Source organism: Plectropomus leopardus, chromosome 11 (genome assembly GCF_008729295.1).
Source record: "Plectropomus leopardus isolate mb chromosome 11, YSFRI_Pleo_2.0, whole genome shotgun sequence".
In the NCBI taxonomy this organism is placed as follows: Eukaryota; Metazoa; Chordata; class Actinopteri; order Perciformes; family Serranidae; genus Plectropomus; species Plectropomus leopardus.
The window spans coordinates 1,253,489-1,270,182 of record NC_056473.1 but is presented as its reverse complement, the minus strand read 5'-3'; the positions used below and the strand labels follow the sequence as shown (position 1 = coordinate 1,270,182).

General features: G+C 40.7%; 1 protein-coding gene across 1 annotated transcript; it reads right to left on the bottom strand.

Annotated features, from left to right (window-relative positions):
• Window positions 1-581: 581 nt before the first annotated feature.
• Window positions 582-7,635, bottom strand: LOC121950032 (olfactomedin-4-like). The gene is made up of 7 exons (XM_042495935.1): window positions 7,485-7,635; window positions 7,223-7,348; window positions 6,832-7,050; window positions 5,276-5,429; window positions 4,391-4,618; window positions 2,075-2,243; window positions 582-1,395 (listed from the first exon to the last, which is right to left on the bottom strand). The coding sequence occupies exons 1-7, from the start codon at window positions 7,536-7,538 to the stop codon at window positions 960-962; spliced, it is 1,386 nt and encodes a 461-aa protein (XP_042351869.1). The 5' UTR covers window positions 7,539-7,635; the 3' UTR covers window positions 582-959.
• Between the last annotated feature and the right edge of the window lie 9,059 nt (window positions 7,636-16,694).

Sequence of the window (16,694 nt, the reverse complement as noted above, 5' to 3'; positions counted from 1 at the left end):
TCCAGTTTTATTGACAGCTGTTTCCAGATATGGTGAGCAGCTCTTACTTAAGTTGTAACTGAATCACATGTCCTGTATGTATTTCCAAGAGTCATATTTTTTAACCCTTTGAAACCTGGATCAACATCAGTTTACTTGTCTTGCTTTCAAACACCTTCAACAAACGTTTAAACCTTTGAATCCTGAGCAATCTGATCAAGGTAAGAAATATGAAGCAAATTTTAATAAGTTTGTAAAAGGTGATGAGAAAATGACCCTGAAAACTAGCTTTAAGTGGGTGGGGGTAAACAAAATTATTTGCTTATTTGTTTTTGTTTTTTTTTTTTTACTTTTCATTCCCTTTTTAATTGCTTATTTTCAGTTAATTATTTCTTAACATTTCACTCATTTCTTGCAGATTTTTTTAATCATTTCTAGTTCAGTTGCTCATTGCCTTCTTCCCATGTTTTTAAAATAAATCATGCCAATTTGACTAGGGGAACTATATACAATCAACTATAGGTTTCTAAGACAGATGTCAACCATGGTGACCAGATTGTAATGAGACATCGACAACATCAACAGCTACATACATTTGTGAATTTCAAACTGTTAAAAATAAATTTTATTAGGTTTTGACAACATGTTGTTAACATATCTTCCTCACCTGATGCAGCTAGACTGATTCTGGACAATCCCATAGACTTTACAAAACTTTCCATATTAAAAAATCGTCTATCGACAATCCTTATGCAATGTTTCCACAATCTATGTAGATAAATTAATCTGCTATTAATCTATGCAGGTCTTTCCAAATTTACCATGCATACCATGTATGGTACAGGTAATTTTGCACCCCCTCTAATATTTGTTGGGCTTTATTAAGGAGTCACCTTTATTTCATGTTGATCACTATTACTTCATCCATTATTTAGATATGGGCATTTCAGGCTTTTGTGGAAACTATCAGCATTATCCATTTAATTGAACAAAACCTTATAGGAGACCATGAGGGAGTCGCAGTAGGCATGTAGCATCTGGTTCACAGGGCTGTAGTTCAGGGCATAAATGTTAGGAGACATCTTGTTGATGAAGACGCCGACGTTGAACCTCTCCAACCCCGTCCTGGTGTCAAACGAATAGAAGACCTCCTCCACATCTTTGTCGATGTACCGCGTTGCATAGAGCACACCGCACACTACGAAGGTGTTGGTCACCCCCTGCTTGTAGACGGAGGTGCGCCAGGTTTGGCTGAGCCTCAGTGGTTCAGTCTCCTCCACCTTGGACAGCACCAAGTTGCCAAAGTCCTGGGTGGTGGTATAGATCACCCAGACGCCTGACTCATCTGTCGCCAGGTCCAGATCGGTGAACTGGTAACATTCATCAAGGTGACAAAAGTTACCCTTTGAGTTATACCTGAGAAGAAAAAAAACAACAGGTTTACACAGGTTGATTTGATTTATCTCCCATTCTTCAAATTATTTTTTAAACATTTCCATGCAAATGTTGAAGATTCTATGGCTACTGTAAAACTCACATAAATAATAAAAATATAAGCCTAGTTCCAATGAGACTCTGACTGCCTTTTACAAGCCTGCTGTGGCGACACATTTTGAAAAATAAAGGCCTGTCTCAATTAGAGGCCCAGTTACTATGTATTTCATCTTTATGGGAGTTTCTTGGATGTATATAAGCAGGCTGTTGGCTACCTGCTGCAGATAATGTTAGTTAGATGCTTAGATTACGCATACAAATATTAGTGTTTAAACTTTTGTCAATATGGAAATGCTGCACACATGGTCAGCTTGGCAGGATTCTCTCAATTCAGTCCTTCAGTTCAATTTACTTAAAACCATAAGCATCAAAGAAGAAGCAACACTGGCAAAGTAAAGAAGAAAGATGCAAAAAAGAGGTTTGAAGAAACAGTTTGCTTGCATTTCCATCTTTGCTGAGCAAAAATTTATGTGAAAGAAATTAAAAGCCCGTCCTATAGATACCTATCCCAAATATAAGCCTGTTCAGTGGCTGAGTTCAGTGGCTATTAGTTTTATGGTGTTATTATGTTTTGTAGAAAATTATCTTAAAAGCAGCAAACCTTGTGCCTTTGGGTAGTTGTAAGTTGGAGACAGTTTTGGTGGTGAGGTTGAATCGACAAACGGCATCTTGGTTATAACAATTATAGTACAAGGCCCCTCCATACATGACAACATTTGGACCCTGGATGGTGTTGGTGGTTGGGTTGGAGGAATGGATCTGGACATTACCTGAAAGAAGAACAAGAAGGAGCAGGAGAGGAAGGAGCAAATGTAATCATAAGTCAATATAGTAATAATTTGTTAAATATTAAAAAAAGCAGTCAATTGTATTCCTACCATACTATTTTAAAGGACAAAGTATAGCTATATTCTGTCTTTCTTACTATTAATAAGGAAAAACAGTAATTCATCCTTCTGTTTGTAAATACTGTAGAAGGGAAATTAACGGTTTAAATCCAATACAGTACTCTTCTTTAATGCCAGAACTCGGGTGTGGGAGGAGTTTGGGGACGCCACGGAGGAGGACTTTCGGTTGGCCTCAAGAAAGTTCTGGCAAACCGTGATACATCTCTGGAAAGGAAAGCAGGGCTTGTCTTAGGCTGTGTTCAGCAGGGGGAGGAAAACTGCTGACCCGGACCGGGGATATTGTTGAGCAGTGGAAGGAACACTTTGAGGAACTTCTGAACCCAGTCATCACGTCTTCTGTGGAGGAGGCAGAATCTGAAGACTCGAGGGATTCTTCATCCATAGCTCTGGCAGAGGTTGCTGAGGTAGTCAAAAAGCTTCTTGCCGGCAAGGCGCAAGGTGTGGATGAAATTCGCCCTGAGATGCTGAAGGCTCTGGATATTATTGGGCTGGCTTGGCTAACATTCCTTTTCAGTGTCATGTGGAGGTCAGGTACAGTGCCTGTGGAGTGGCAGACCGGGGTGGTGGTTCCCATTTTTAAAAAAGGGGACTGGAGAGTGTGCTCCAATTATCGGGGTATCACACTGCTCAGCCTTCCCGGATAAGTTTACTCCAGGGTGCTGGAAAGGAGGCTCCGAGCGATTGTCGAACTTTGGATTCAGGAGGAACAATGTGGATTCTGTCCTGGTTGTGGAACAACGGATCAGCTCTTTACCCTTGCGAGGCTGCTGGAGGGGGGCGTGGGAGTTTGCCTATCTGGTCTACAGGTGTTTTGTGGATTTGGAGAGGGCTTATGACCGTGTCCCTTGGGGAGTCCTGCGGGATGTACTGCGGGAGTACGGGGTACCGGGGTCATTGCGTGCCATCCGGTCCTTGTGTAACCAAGTGAGAGCTGTGTCCGCATACTCTGCGTGAAGTCAAATGCATTCCCAGTGGGTGTTGGCCTCCACCAGGGTTGCCCTTTGTCTCTCAATCCTGTTTGTGATTTTCATGGACAGGATCTCAAGGTGTAGCCAGGGCGAGAAGGGGGTCCAGTTTTGGGACCTCAGAATTACATCTCTGCTTTTTGCAGATGAAGTGGTTCTGTTGGCTTTATCACACCGTGACCCTCAGCATACACTGGGGCAGTTTTGCGGGCGAGTGTGAAGTGGTCGGGATGAGAGTCAGCACCTCCAAATCTGAGGCCATAGTTTTCTGCCAGAAAACAATGGATTGATAAATTAGTGGGGGAAAGGTTGTTGCCCCAAGCGAAGGAGTTCAAGTATCTCAGAGTCTTGTTCACGAGTGAGGGTAGAACTGCCGCATTACTGCATGCTGCAGTTATGCGGGCGTTCCACCGGATCGTTGCAGTGAAGAAGGAGTTGACCCAGAGGGCGAAGCTCTTGATTTACCAGTTTATCTATGTTGCAACCCTCACCTATGGTCATGAGCTCTGGGTAGTGACCGAAAGAATTAGATTGTGGATACAAGTGGCCAAAATGATTTTCCTCTGCAGGGTAGCTGGGCTCAGCCTTAGAGACAGGGTGAGGAGCTCAGACATCCGGAAGGAGCCTGGAGTAGAGCCGCTGCTCCTTTGCGTCGAAAGGGGGCAGTTGAGGTGGCTCTAGCATCTAATCAGGATGCCTCCTGGGTGCCTCCCGTTGGAGGTGTTCCAGGCATGTTCTTCTGGTAGGAGGCCCGTGCCAACCCAGAACCCACTAGAGGGATTACATATCTTGTCTGGCCTGGGAACCCCTTGGGATCCCCCAGGACTAGCCGGAAAGCATTGCTGGGGAGAGGGATGTCTGGAATATTCTGCTTCACCTGTTGCCCACGTGACCTGCCCCCCGGATAAGTAGAAGAAAATGGATGGATGGATGTTTTGTAGTTTCACATTTGTTCATGTTCTTTAGAGGAAGAATACCAGAAAGACTTCAGCTGACTGCAAATCCCAGTACCCTACACAGAGACCAACAGCATGAGCAGTTTACCTGGCTGGCTCACCCCAACGATGAGAGAGCTTAGGCTGGAGTAGAGACGGACATAATTGGAGAATTTGTTGCCAGAGGTCAACATTACCAACCAATACCATCTCTCCCTCCCCGCCTCTGGCTTGGGATCCTGACCCCAGGCTCCATACTTGTAGGAGCCAGGGTACTCTCCTGCTGTGTGCAACCTTGGCCTGGTAATGTTCACAAATTGGCCGTGGGGGCAGTAACCTTAGAACAAGAGACAAAGAAATTGCATTAACCCTTTACCTGGACCAACAACACTTTTTACAACCATGTAAACCTTTGAAACCTGATCTTTCGAAAATACAAGAAAAAAAAAACCCACAAGGAGTATCTTTTTACTAATTTCTTACTATTTTCGGGGGGCCATTTTTTGTTAAGTTGCTTGTTACCTTATTCTCGTGTTTTTGAAAAAAAGAAAAAAAAAGCCAAATGCTCAGGTTTCAAAGGGTTAAATAAGTACAGCTGCTTGAGTGAGGCATCCTCTGGTTGTTAATTCTTTCTTAATTATGGTAAAAGGTGCTGATAGCTTGCCACAGTTCATTTCTAGGGTGTATAGGCTCCTAGTGAGGAAGGCCCTCCAAAGCTGTGAAAGGCCTCATTTGTGGGACATCTGATGTTGTGTGTATTAAGAACTGACCACATCTGACTGCTTGTGGGTAAAACATAAGGCAGCTCATTATAAACACAAATTAGATCAGGAGAGTTTCTGTGAGTTGACAATGTGAATTTATGAAGATCAAGATGCAAAAGCTACACAACCAGAGTGATGTGTCATCTATCTGCTGGCCTCCAGTGGAGAGGAAAGAGAAGTAAAAACATAATTCCCCACACTCTGGAGCTTAGTGTGATTTAGGGGCACACCATGTGGAGGCTGGGTAGGATGGGTGATGGTGTGAGCTCCAGTCCTGCACTGCTCCAGGTCTTTCCTCAGGCGTAGGTTGGATTTTTGTGTCTTTATCACCTGCATGGTATCATACGTCTCCAGCTCCTGCATCTCTGCTCTCAGTTCCTCCAGCTGAGCAGCGCAACACACACACACACACACACACACACACACACACACACACACAAACAGACACATACACACACAGTGAAGCTGCGCTGACTTATACACTGATGAAGAGAGACAATCAGCTCAAAAGTTAATCAAAAGTCATCAATTTCAAATTACAAATTCACAACAATTAATATGTTGCTAATTTTGATAAAACAACTACCATATAGAATTAGTTTTCGAAATAATAAAAAAAACTGTAGTGTTACAGCTCTGTATAAAGGTGTGAGTCCATATACTCTGTATGAGCTCTGACTGATGCATACACAGGTCCACAGGGTCAACAGGGGCTCAAATCTTCATGTAGAATACATTAGTTAGTTACTATTTGTACTTTTTGGTATGATTATCATACCTCTCTGCTGTTGTCACTTGTGATACCACCAGATGACAGCAAAGGTACACATTTCAAATCGTACTGAGTCTTAGTGATGTCACTATGATGAAGAAAGTATTGTCTAGTCTGCAGATGTGGAATCTTTTTTATTTCGTATGTTTCATAAGGTAGAAAACAAGTGTTTACTGTCCGTGTTTGGTAAGAATTATTTTAATTATTAACTTTTATGGCATGGTTGTTGTACATGTTTTTATTTGTTCATTGCATGTTTTAGAATTTACAGTATTAATCGGACATGTGTTTCAGAATTCATTCTGCCCGTGGACTCCTGCGAACTCTGAACTTTAATTACTAACAACCTGCACCTGCAGAGGAATGCCCTAGGTTGAAAGAAGTAGATGAGACTGAGCAGTGACAGCCAATGGGCTGCATCCCCCAGGTCCTTCACAACAACAATCTATCTGCAAAATTATTTTTTTCATAGGAACACTTTTTAACCCTTTAACACCTGGATTGACATTGATCTTCTTGTGCTGTGTTTAGAGGCCTCACACAGGTATTCTGAGCACCGAGCAAATTAGATTGATTTCTTTTGAAAACATATGAAACACTGCCATGAGCAACTTCACAAGAAATGTAGATTTAGGACATTATTTTTTTAGAGCTAGGGAAAAATGTTGCAAAAACTATAATTATAATTCTATATTTAAAGTTATGTGACAGAATTATTGTAATGATCATTTCCTTGTTTCCTTTTTTGTTTCTGTTATTCCCTCGAATTTTCTTGTACTTTTTTCTAATTTGTTGCTAATTTTTGGGTTATTTCTTTCTATAAGTTGCTCATTGCCTTTTTTCATATTTGAAAGTAATCAAGACAATTTGCTCAGGTTTCAAAGGGTTAAAGAACATTACACTAAATATTTCTATGTTTAATTTAATCTATAGATAGTGAAATCCAGCAGGCTTGTACACAGATGCTGCCTTCTTGAATGATATCAGTGCTGAGCAGCTGGTATTTGACTCTACCTGTTTAGTGGAATCGTTGGTTAGACGCTGGTTTCCCAGTGTGGTCCTGTTGAGCCTGTCGATGAGCTGATTGATCTCCCTCAGTTCATTCTCAATCACTTGCAGGCTGACAACTGCATAGAGCTCTCCATCATCTTCCCTCTCCAGCATCGACACGTCTTCCTGCAGCTGCGGCAGACGACGCTCCAAACCAAGCAGCAGACTCTCCATCTCCATAGTCTGCAGACAGATCCACACTGTGCTCACACATTACTCACAACTTCAGCAGCAATAATGCATTCATATGGGACTCTGTTTACTACTATTATTGTAATTATTAGAACAGCTTTACAGCTGCTCAGAGAAGTTGTGCTCTTGACAGTGAAGTTTAGAGAAAAACACAGCTACTTACCTTCTGTGGGGTGATGTTGCTGTTGCATTTTGATGATTGGTCCTCCACTGTGCTGAATTTGTCATGAGGGAATGCCTTCTCTGAATTAATCAACTCACATGCACACTTATCTTGTGGTGACGTTGCCTTGAAATAAACAACAATAAATGTGGCATGTAAAAAAGATAAATACTAAATAAATCTTCATTTAAAATGGGCAGTGTATTATCATTTGTATCCATAATTTAAAAGAAATTATAACTGTATTACTGTTTTTTCTTACCTGTTGAGTAAAGGTGAACAGAGCAAACAGTGGAAGGATCTCACACAGCTTCATGTTGGATTAGAGAGCAGTGGTGAATGAATCAGTCCCTGAGCACGGTGTGTGTGTGATCTTAGCAGGAGCTTCTAACTTGTGAACACTCCCACTAACCTCTGCATGTAAAGGAGTAAATGTGCTCGTGTGATAGGCGTGTGTGTGTGTGTGTGTGTGTGTGTGTGTGTGTGTGTGCAAAGAGTCACGTTTCCTTAGAATGTGATCACTTCCTTGCTGCGGCTGAGATTGCAGCAACACAGAATATTTTTCATGACAAGATAAAAATTCCATAAATACAGAAAGCTATTACTTAAAATATTTTGAAGAAGGTTGGGTAATGTCTTTTTTTCTGATGCAAAAATTATACTTTTTCAAAATAAAGCACAAAATGATTGTCAATGTGAAAGAATAGATTTTTTTAAATTGCAAAGGCCAATTTTAATTTGAAATCGATACATTAGCTCTTAACAGTTTGAAGTATGCTTTGATATATAAATATGAATTAAAAACACTATTTACAAGTGGTGCCCATTAACTCACCTGCTTAAAGTGGGTGCCCAATGTACAAAGGCTATGTCCTTGCTGCAGTGGCGCAGGTTCAGCCCTTTGCTGCATGTCATCTCCTCTCTGTCCCCCTCTCACGCTGTAGCTGTCCTATTGAATAAAATAAAAAAATAATAATAATAATCTTAAAAAACTATTTACAAATTCGCATCACACATTCACATAATCAATAAAAACTAAACCATGAACAATAATTAACAAGTGTTAATAATTGTTACAGTAACAATAACAGAAACATACATCTCATCTTAAGTTAAGATCAAATATTGTCATTGTAACAGCTGGTCCACTTGCTTGGGTCATGAGGAGTTGTAGCATTTATTCACTGACAACAGCTTAAACTGTGCACACACTGCACTGTTGTTTTTACACACATTAGCATATGCAGCTGCAATATCTCAAGAATGCCTTGAGGAAATATCTTCAAATTTAGCACAGAAGTCTACTTGGACTGAAATGATTACATCTTGGTGGTCAAAGGTTAAAGGTCAAGGCCACTGTGACCTCATCTATCTTATCCTTGTGAACATGATATCTCTAGAACACCTTGAGGGAATTCATATTTGGCACAAATGTTTACTTTGACTTAATGATGAACTGATTAGATTTTGGTTGTCATAGATCAAAGGTCAAGATCACTGTGACCTTGCATCCATATCATTCTTGTGAACACAATATTTTGCAAATGTCCAAAGGGAATTTCTTCAAATGTGGCACACATATTCATTTGGACTCAAGGACGAACTCATTCCATTTTGGTGGAAGGACAAGATCACTGTGACCTTGTCTGTCTCATTCTTGTGAGCATGGTATTTCAGGAACACCTTCAGGGCTTTTTTACATATTTGGCACTAACTTGGATTCAAGGATGAACTGATCAGATTTTGGTGGTCATAGGTCAAATGTCATTCATTGTGACCTTGAATTTGTCTCATTCTTGGGACACCATATCTGAAGAAGGCCTTGCAGGGGTTTCCTCAAATAAACACAACCATCCACTTCAGGAGCATGTCTAGGGAGTAGGCTCAGGTGGCATGGGTCACCCCTGAAATCTGATTGCCCATCTTAGATGCCATCCCATTATGATTGGCTATCTGCCCAGTCAGTGTAAATTGTTTGGAAAATAAGCTTAAGTCTTGCAATTCAGTCTTAAACCTGAGTGGCAGTAATATGCCAGAGTAGTGTCTACATTTGTACGATGTCACTCTACTTTGTTGTGATTGGTAAGTCTATATTTGTCTTTTAAACTAAATGCTGGACATTGTCAGATGAGAACGCGATCAGACAGAACCAGTGGCATTGTTATTATATGCTGGTGGATGGCCAGAGGGCACCATGCGCATCCTCATGCAACGTGCATGGGTGTCACATGAGAACGCGGCCTGACGTAACTGGTTGTGTGCTCATGAAACACTTAAGGACAGCGTTGGGTAATATCACTGCAAGTAACAATGTTATAAAGGGAGCACAAGAACACAAGGCAAGCAGCTGGGCACGGAGGTGAATGGGTTCTACAAACAACTGACTTTTGTGCAAGACTTTGGAGTTCGCTTCCTGTGTGGATGTGTGTGTTTTTTTCTTGCCTAAACCTAACCATCCATAACTTTGTTGCCTAATGCCAACCATCGTGACAGTCCACGCTGTTGTGTAAACATAAGAACTGTGCTGCTGTCATGAACAAGTCACCAAAAGAGGAACTCAAATGCCGAACACACGAAACCAGTCCTCAAAGGCAAAAATCAGGGTGCAGGGCAGACAGGAACACACCTGAAACAGAGACAGGGGTTAGTGATTTCAAAGTAAAACAAACAGGAAACACAAGACATAAAATGAAATGAACAAAATAAAGATAAGGTAAGGATAAAGGTAAGATAACTTGACCTTGATCATGACAGCTGCTTTCTGCATGCTGTGACATCACAGTAATGGGCTGCGTCATCCCACCATGTGCATTTGTTGACATCAGTGTAACGTCATCCCACAGTGTAAACAGCTTATGCAGAAGGATAACTAAAACATCATTGGTAGATGTGGCAGGTCCTGACAGAGCAGTAACATATGACAATTTCGTAATGAGAATGTGTTGGAATGTCAAACACTGCAATGTAAGCAATGAAAGTAGGTATGGGGAGTGGAGATAAAAATTGTAAATTAAAGATATGCCAACGTGTGTGCCTGCAGCAACACTCATGCTTCATGCCACCCCTGCACAGGTCAGTTCTCTACTTGGGCAAGCCCTGTAAAAAAAAAGTCTGGACACGCCACTGGTCAACTTGGACTCGAGAATGAAATGATTAGAATTTGGTGGCCAAAGATCACAGGTCAAAAAACATGTTTTTGGCCATAACTCAAGAATTTGTACGCTCAAATTTTAAACATATTTCTAATAGGATAAAATGATGAAGTGCTAACGTGTTTTTGACATCAAAATTTTCAATAAAAACACTTTTCTAGCTATTGTTCAACATCATATCTCAGGAACAGAAGGGCAGACATTCAGTCAGACAATGAATTGGCGACACTAACCTTGAAACTGTGCTGATTGTAGAGATCTTCTGTGCTGCCAGGGGGAAGATGTGTGCAAAGCATCCATGTTTTCAAAAACATAAACTTAAGTGCAACTTGACTGATGAGCTGAGGCATACAACCATGTGATGGTAATTCTAGCTGTACATTATTTGCATACTCACACAACATATACTGAGATAATACGTAAAAAAAAAAAAGTTTTATTTTACTTCCTTATGTTAGGGGAAGAAAAGTAGGTGATTAGGTTTAAGCAACAAAAGACTGTGGTTAGATTTTAAAAACAAAACAAACAAACAAACAAAAAAAAAAAACATCAAGATTTGGCTTAAAATACGTATTTATTTACGTATATATTTGTTACTAACATAATGTAACATTACATGCTGTACATGCAATATGTTACATAAAATATGTCACTTGCAAAGTATGCAACACATACTAGCACATAGTTGTTGATGAAATAGCTCACCTGACTTTTGGTTTGATGAGACACAAACAGCAGGATTCTGATTGAAAGTGATTGCTTACCCATCACTGCTCCCATCCTGTGGACTTTCTTGCTCTTTATACAACTGTGGTTGGTCCTCCTGCACACATTCTTCTGTTCGCCCCAGTGTTCTTTTATGGGCCAAAATAAATTACAAAGACGGTATTGGATTATGTATCATTTCAACCCAGTCACCAGTATAAATGTTGGCTTTGTGTGTTTTAGTAAAACAAGGATATGTTGCTTTTGTTTGGTAAATTTGTACATTTATGTAGAAGATATGTTGAAACTTTATGTTTAAATTTTTAATTTTATGCTGAGATGAACATTTGGTTAGGTGTAGGCACAAAACCCCTCATGTATTGGTTTGAACATGTTTATTGTACTTGAGGTACTATGAAAAGAGCTTAGCATGCACAAGACATGCTAATCAAACACATTATGCTTTCACAAACCACAGAATTAAACATGAAATTGAAATGTTGCCTTCTGTCTGAACGTGGTATTTATTAGTAGATATTTTCTGCACTCAGTGCAGAGTGATCACTTTCTGTTCCTGAAACCTGTAACCACATCCACAGATACATCTGTTCACTTTCCAAAGAACCATGGTCTTGGTCACTGCTTCCCTACCTCATTTGGATTTTCCATCGTTGAGTCACATCACTCAGGCCAGAATGAATCCATGAATCCATAGTCTTATCTACTGTATCTGAATTAGGAGTGTGAAAAATGTCTCAGGCTTAGCTTTGAATAGGGATGGGGACTGTAAATTGTTATATATACGTATATATATATATATATATATATATATATATATATATATATATACGTATTGATACCATTTTGAGACTCCTTAATGATCTGAGTCTTTATCAATTCAATTTTCAATTCAATTTTTTTATATAGCCCATTATCACAAAACACAGTTTGCCTCAGAGGGCTTTACAGCATATGACATCCCTCTGTCCTTAGACCCTCGCATTGTCTAAGGAAAAGCTCCCCAAAAAATCCCTGTAACATGGGAAAAAAATGAAAGAAACCTCAAGAAGAGCTACTGAGGAGAGATCCCTCTTCCAGGACAGACAGACGTGTAATAGATGTCATAAATTACAATTAAATTACAGTAATGACAAAGAGGAAAGAGAAAGAGAAAGAGAAAAAGAGGGGGTGAGAAGCACAGCAATAATGGTAACAATAGCATATTATATAACAACAGTGATAGATGTAAGATTACTAAATGCACTCTATGATAGCATGTGATGTTACCTACAAATGTCGAAGTTGCTGATAAGAGTCCCATGCTTATATTAATAGTGGAGGCATGACGCATAATAATGGCAATAGAAGGTCGAGCAGGATAATGGCATCTGCGCAACCTAGGCCCACGACACAGGCGCAGCCTCAGACAGGAACACAGCAACAGCACAACCATGACCATGACCAAGGTGAGCTGGAGGTGCAGCCACAGCACGAGCAGCATTGATACCACTATCAATACTTTTCTATTAATTGTTGGAAAGACAAGGCAACAATACATTTTTAATAGAACTGGTTTCGCTTTTTTTTTTTACTCAACAAAAATCCCCCTTAAAATTTTTATTTTTAGTTGTTAAAGTTTTGTGGAGTGAAGTGGAAAAGATCTTGCAAATCAAGATGAGTCAGAAAAGTAAATATTTTACTTGCAAACCCTCTCAAAAGTCAATGAGGCAAGCCGACGGCGGACTCCCTGGATCTGGCTAAGATGGCAGCACCTGCCAATTTGGAGATTCCTCTGAATGAAAATGTGTTAACTGAGCTGACCAATATCCGAACTCTCCTGGAGAACTTGGCCAAAGATATGAATGGTGTAAAAAACGGCATTGAGTTTCTGAGAGGACAGTTAACAACGTCTGCGGCAGGATTGCTGAAGCAGAAACTAGAATCTCCAGGTTGGAGAATGAGGAGGCTAAAGCTAACCCAATTATGGAGAATCTGGTAAAGCAGAAACAACAACTGCAAGGAAAGCTGACGGCTCGGGAAGGATTTTCCCGGCGCCAGAACGTTAGAATCTCAGGTGTTAGCGAGCGCACAGAGGGTCATGATCTGGAAGGATTTTTGAAAACCGTATTGTGTGCAGCATTGGATATAAAAGATGATGCCTGGTATGAAATCGACAGAATCCATCGCGTAGGCCCTGCACCTGCAAACAACTCAAGGCATGTAATCGTCTGCTTTCTGTGCGACAAAGCAAAGTCGGCTGTCTTAGCTGCGGCAAAGAGGAAGAAACAAATAACATGGAATGGCATGAGGGTCCACTTTTTCCAAGATTACACCCAAGAAGTACAGGGCAAACGCTGGCAATATGAGGATTTGCGGCGTATCCTTCAAAAAAGCAAAATTGAATATGCTTTGCGTTATCTGGCTGTCATGACCCTCACACTTGACAACCAGCAACACCAGTTCTCCAGTCTGGCAGAGGTGAAGCAGTTTCTGAGCGGCCGAGTAATCGTAGAGGGAGCAGACAAAGAGGGACAGAGGTTTGGCATGGGTGAAAGTGTATAAAACTGCCCATCAGGAATTAATGTAAGACGCTGAACACTGTAAAAACTGTCAACAATATATAAGTACCGTGGATAAGCCCAACAGGTGGACAGTGAACATATAAAACACTGGAACTATGGTCGAAGCATACCGGGACTATTTGTTTGTTTTCATTTAATGGGTAACATTTTATATTCGCTTAACATTTATATATTTCTGGTCATATTGTTTTAAGATTGAACTGGCCAGGGCTGACAGAGCAGTCTAGTCACTCTGCATTTATTTTTATTTTATTTTATTTTTTCTCTCCAAAAAGCTTATTTATACGACTTTAACATTTATATGCATAAACTGTGGGGGTGAGGGAGGCACGTCGCCAGGTGAGCCATAAATGGGATCATCAGGTACTACGGACTTGCGTAAGTTGTGTTTTTTGGGTGTGTTTGGGTGTTTTTGCCTACCGTTCACAGTGTTTTTTCTCATTTTTTTGTGTTTTGTTGGTGTTATCTTTTATGCCCTCTGTCTTGCATAGCTCAAATTAAAGTGACCAAAGTGTGTGGCACTCTGTTTGTAATTTAGACCGCTTTTTGTTATGACTATATTCGAAATAAGATTGAACTGGCTGGGGCTGACAGAGCGGTCTAGTCACTCTGCATTTTCTTTCCTTTCTCCAAATAGCTTATTAATATGAATTTAACATTTACTGTGAGGGTTAGGGAGGCGTACCATTAAATTAAAATGTTGCCTTCTGTCTGGATGTGGCTGTTCTGCTGTGGATATTTTCTGCACTCAGTGCAGAGTGATCACTTTCTGTTCCTGAAAACCTGTAACCACATCCACAAATACATGCATGTGCTTACCAAAGACACATTTTGGTCAACGCTTCCCTTCCTCGTTTGGTTTTCCCATCATCAGGTCACATCACTGAGGCCAAAAGGACCAACAACCTGAAGAATCAATAGTCTGTCTACTGAATCAGCAGTACAGAAAAGATCAATGCAGCACAGTATCATATGTTTGTGTGTCAATTTTGTCAATATTGTATTGATGCAGGGACAATAAGTATTGATTTATTTCATTATTTAAATTTTTAATTTTACAAATAAAATTAAACTTTTAAAGCCTATTAGAATATTAAAATCAATTGCTTTTTCAGTCCACTGGATACATTTTGCTGCAATAAAAATTATTTAAGTGAGATGAGCAGACTGAAAACTTCCTCTTATTAGATAAATCAAATGTTTTTCTAAAGGGACATGATATTCCATTGAGCAAAGGGTAATAAATTTGTAGTATATGTCATGGCAATACTCAGCATATGACACCATGTTTAAATTCGCAATAATATTGTATCATGACAAAAGTATTGTGATATTATTGTATCGTGGGGCCTCAATCAAAAATCAAGCCCTAGGTACCATCTCATGGACCAACGGAGCAAATACACCCGGCAACGAGTTCAGCACCAGTGAGCCATCCTTGAGAGAACTTCAAGAGGTAGTGAGAAAGGCCATAACAGGATACAAGGTACAAGGTACAAAGAAGATTTATTGTCAGTTTTCTTAAACCACCAGTTTTCTTAAACCACGTTTAACCACGACAATAAATCTTAAATCAAAGTTGACCCTAAATCCTGCTACATCTTGGTGTCAAAGGAGGATGTTGAGGAGTCTCACAGTCTGGGGAAAGAAGCCGTTCTGTAGTCTGGTGGTTCTGCAGCAGATACTTGTGTATCTTTTTCCAGATGGCAGCAGGGAGAACAGACTGTGTCTGGCTGGCTGATGTCTTTCAGTATCCTTTGGGCTCTGTACAGACACATCACTTCACTGAGGTCACTGATGCTCTGTACATGAGAACCAGTGATGTTCTGGGCAGTTTTACCACCCGCTGTAGCTTTCCACTGAGTATGCTTTCTATTGCTCCTCTGTAGAAGTTAACCAGGATCTTGCTCTGAAATTTAGCCTCCTAAGTTTTCATAGGAAGTGGAGCCTTTTCTGTGCTTTTTCAACCTAGGTGGGATGTGTGATAACCAAGATAGGTTCTCAGTGATAGTAATTCCAAAGAACCTACAGCTGTTCACCTGCTCCACCTCAGCTTCAATAATGTGGATAGGGGTGTGCATCTTTGCCTCCTTCTTTCTAAAATCAACAATAAACTCCTTGGTTTTACTGATGTTGAGCAGTATGTTGTTCTCTGTTCACCACTCTGCAAGACTGTCGATTTCCTCCCGGTATGAACTCTCATTCGTGTTTGTAATGCGGCCAATGATAGTAGCATCGTCCACATATGTCATAAAAAAAATCCCCAAATGTCTGGGAGTGCAGTCATGGGTATACAGTGTAAAGAGAAGGGGGGTGAGCACATAGCCCTGGGGGGCTCCATTGTTGAGCACTAATATAGTGGAGGTGTGACTGCCAATTCGAACTCTCTGGAGTCTGCATGTGAGGAAGTCCAGTATCCAGTTGCAGAGTGTTGTACTGAAGCCCAGAGTGTTAAGTTTTCCAATCAGCTTCATGTGAAGACTGTGTAAGACTGAGAAAAGAGCAGCAGATAAGGCGTCATCTGTGGATCTGTTAGTTCTGAAAGCATACTGGTGAGGGTCCAGGCTGACAGGGATGTTGCCTTTGATGTGCTCGAGAACCACTTTCTCAATGCACTTCATCAGGATGGGGGTAAGAGCCACAGGGCAGTAGTCATTAAAACTAGACACAGCAGACTTTTTTGGGTACAGGGACGATAATGGCTGTCTGAGGCAGGAGGGAACATTCTTTTGTGAGAGTGAGATGTTAAAAATGTCAGTTATAAAATTAACAAGCTGATCAAACCAAGTTCTTAGTACTCATCCTGGAATGTTGTCGGGGCCAGCGGACTTGTTTATATTCACTGTCAGCAGGACTTCTTTCACATCTGCTGTGGTCACTGAGAGTGGCCAGTCCTCTGGAGGTGGAGTAGACTTCACAACTGAGTCATTATTGAGGAGGTCAAAGCGAGCATAAAATGTGCTAGGTTCGTCCGACAGCGTGGCCTCACATATGATGGGGGCGCTCCTGCTTCTGTAGCCTGTGACATTTTGA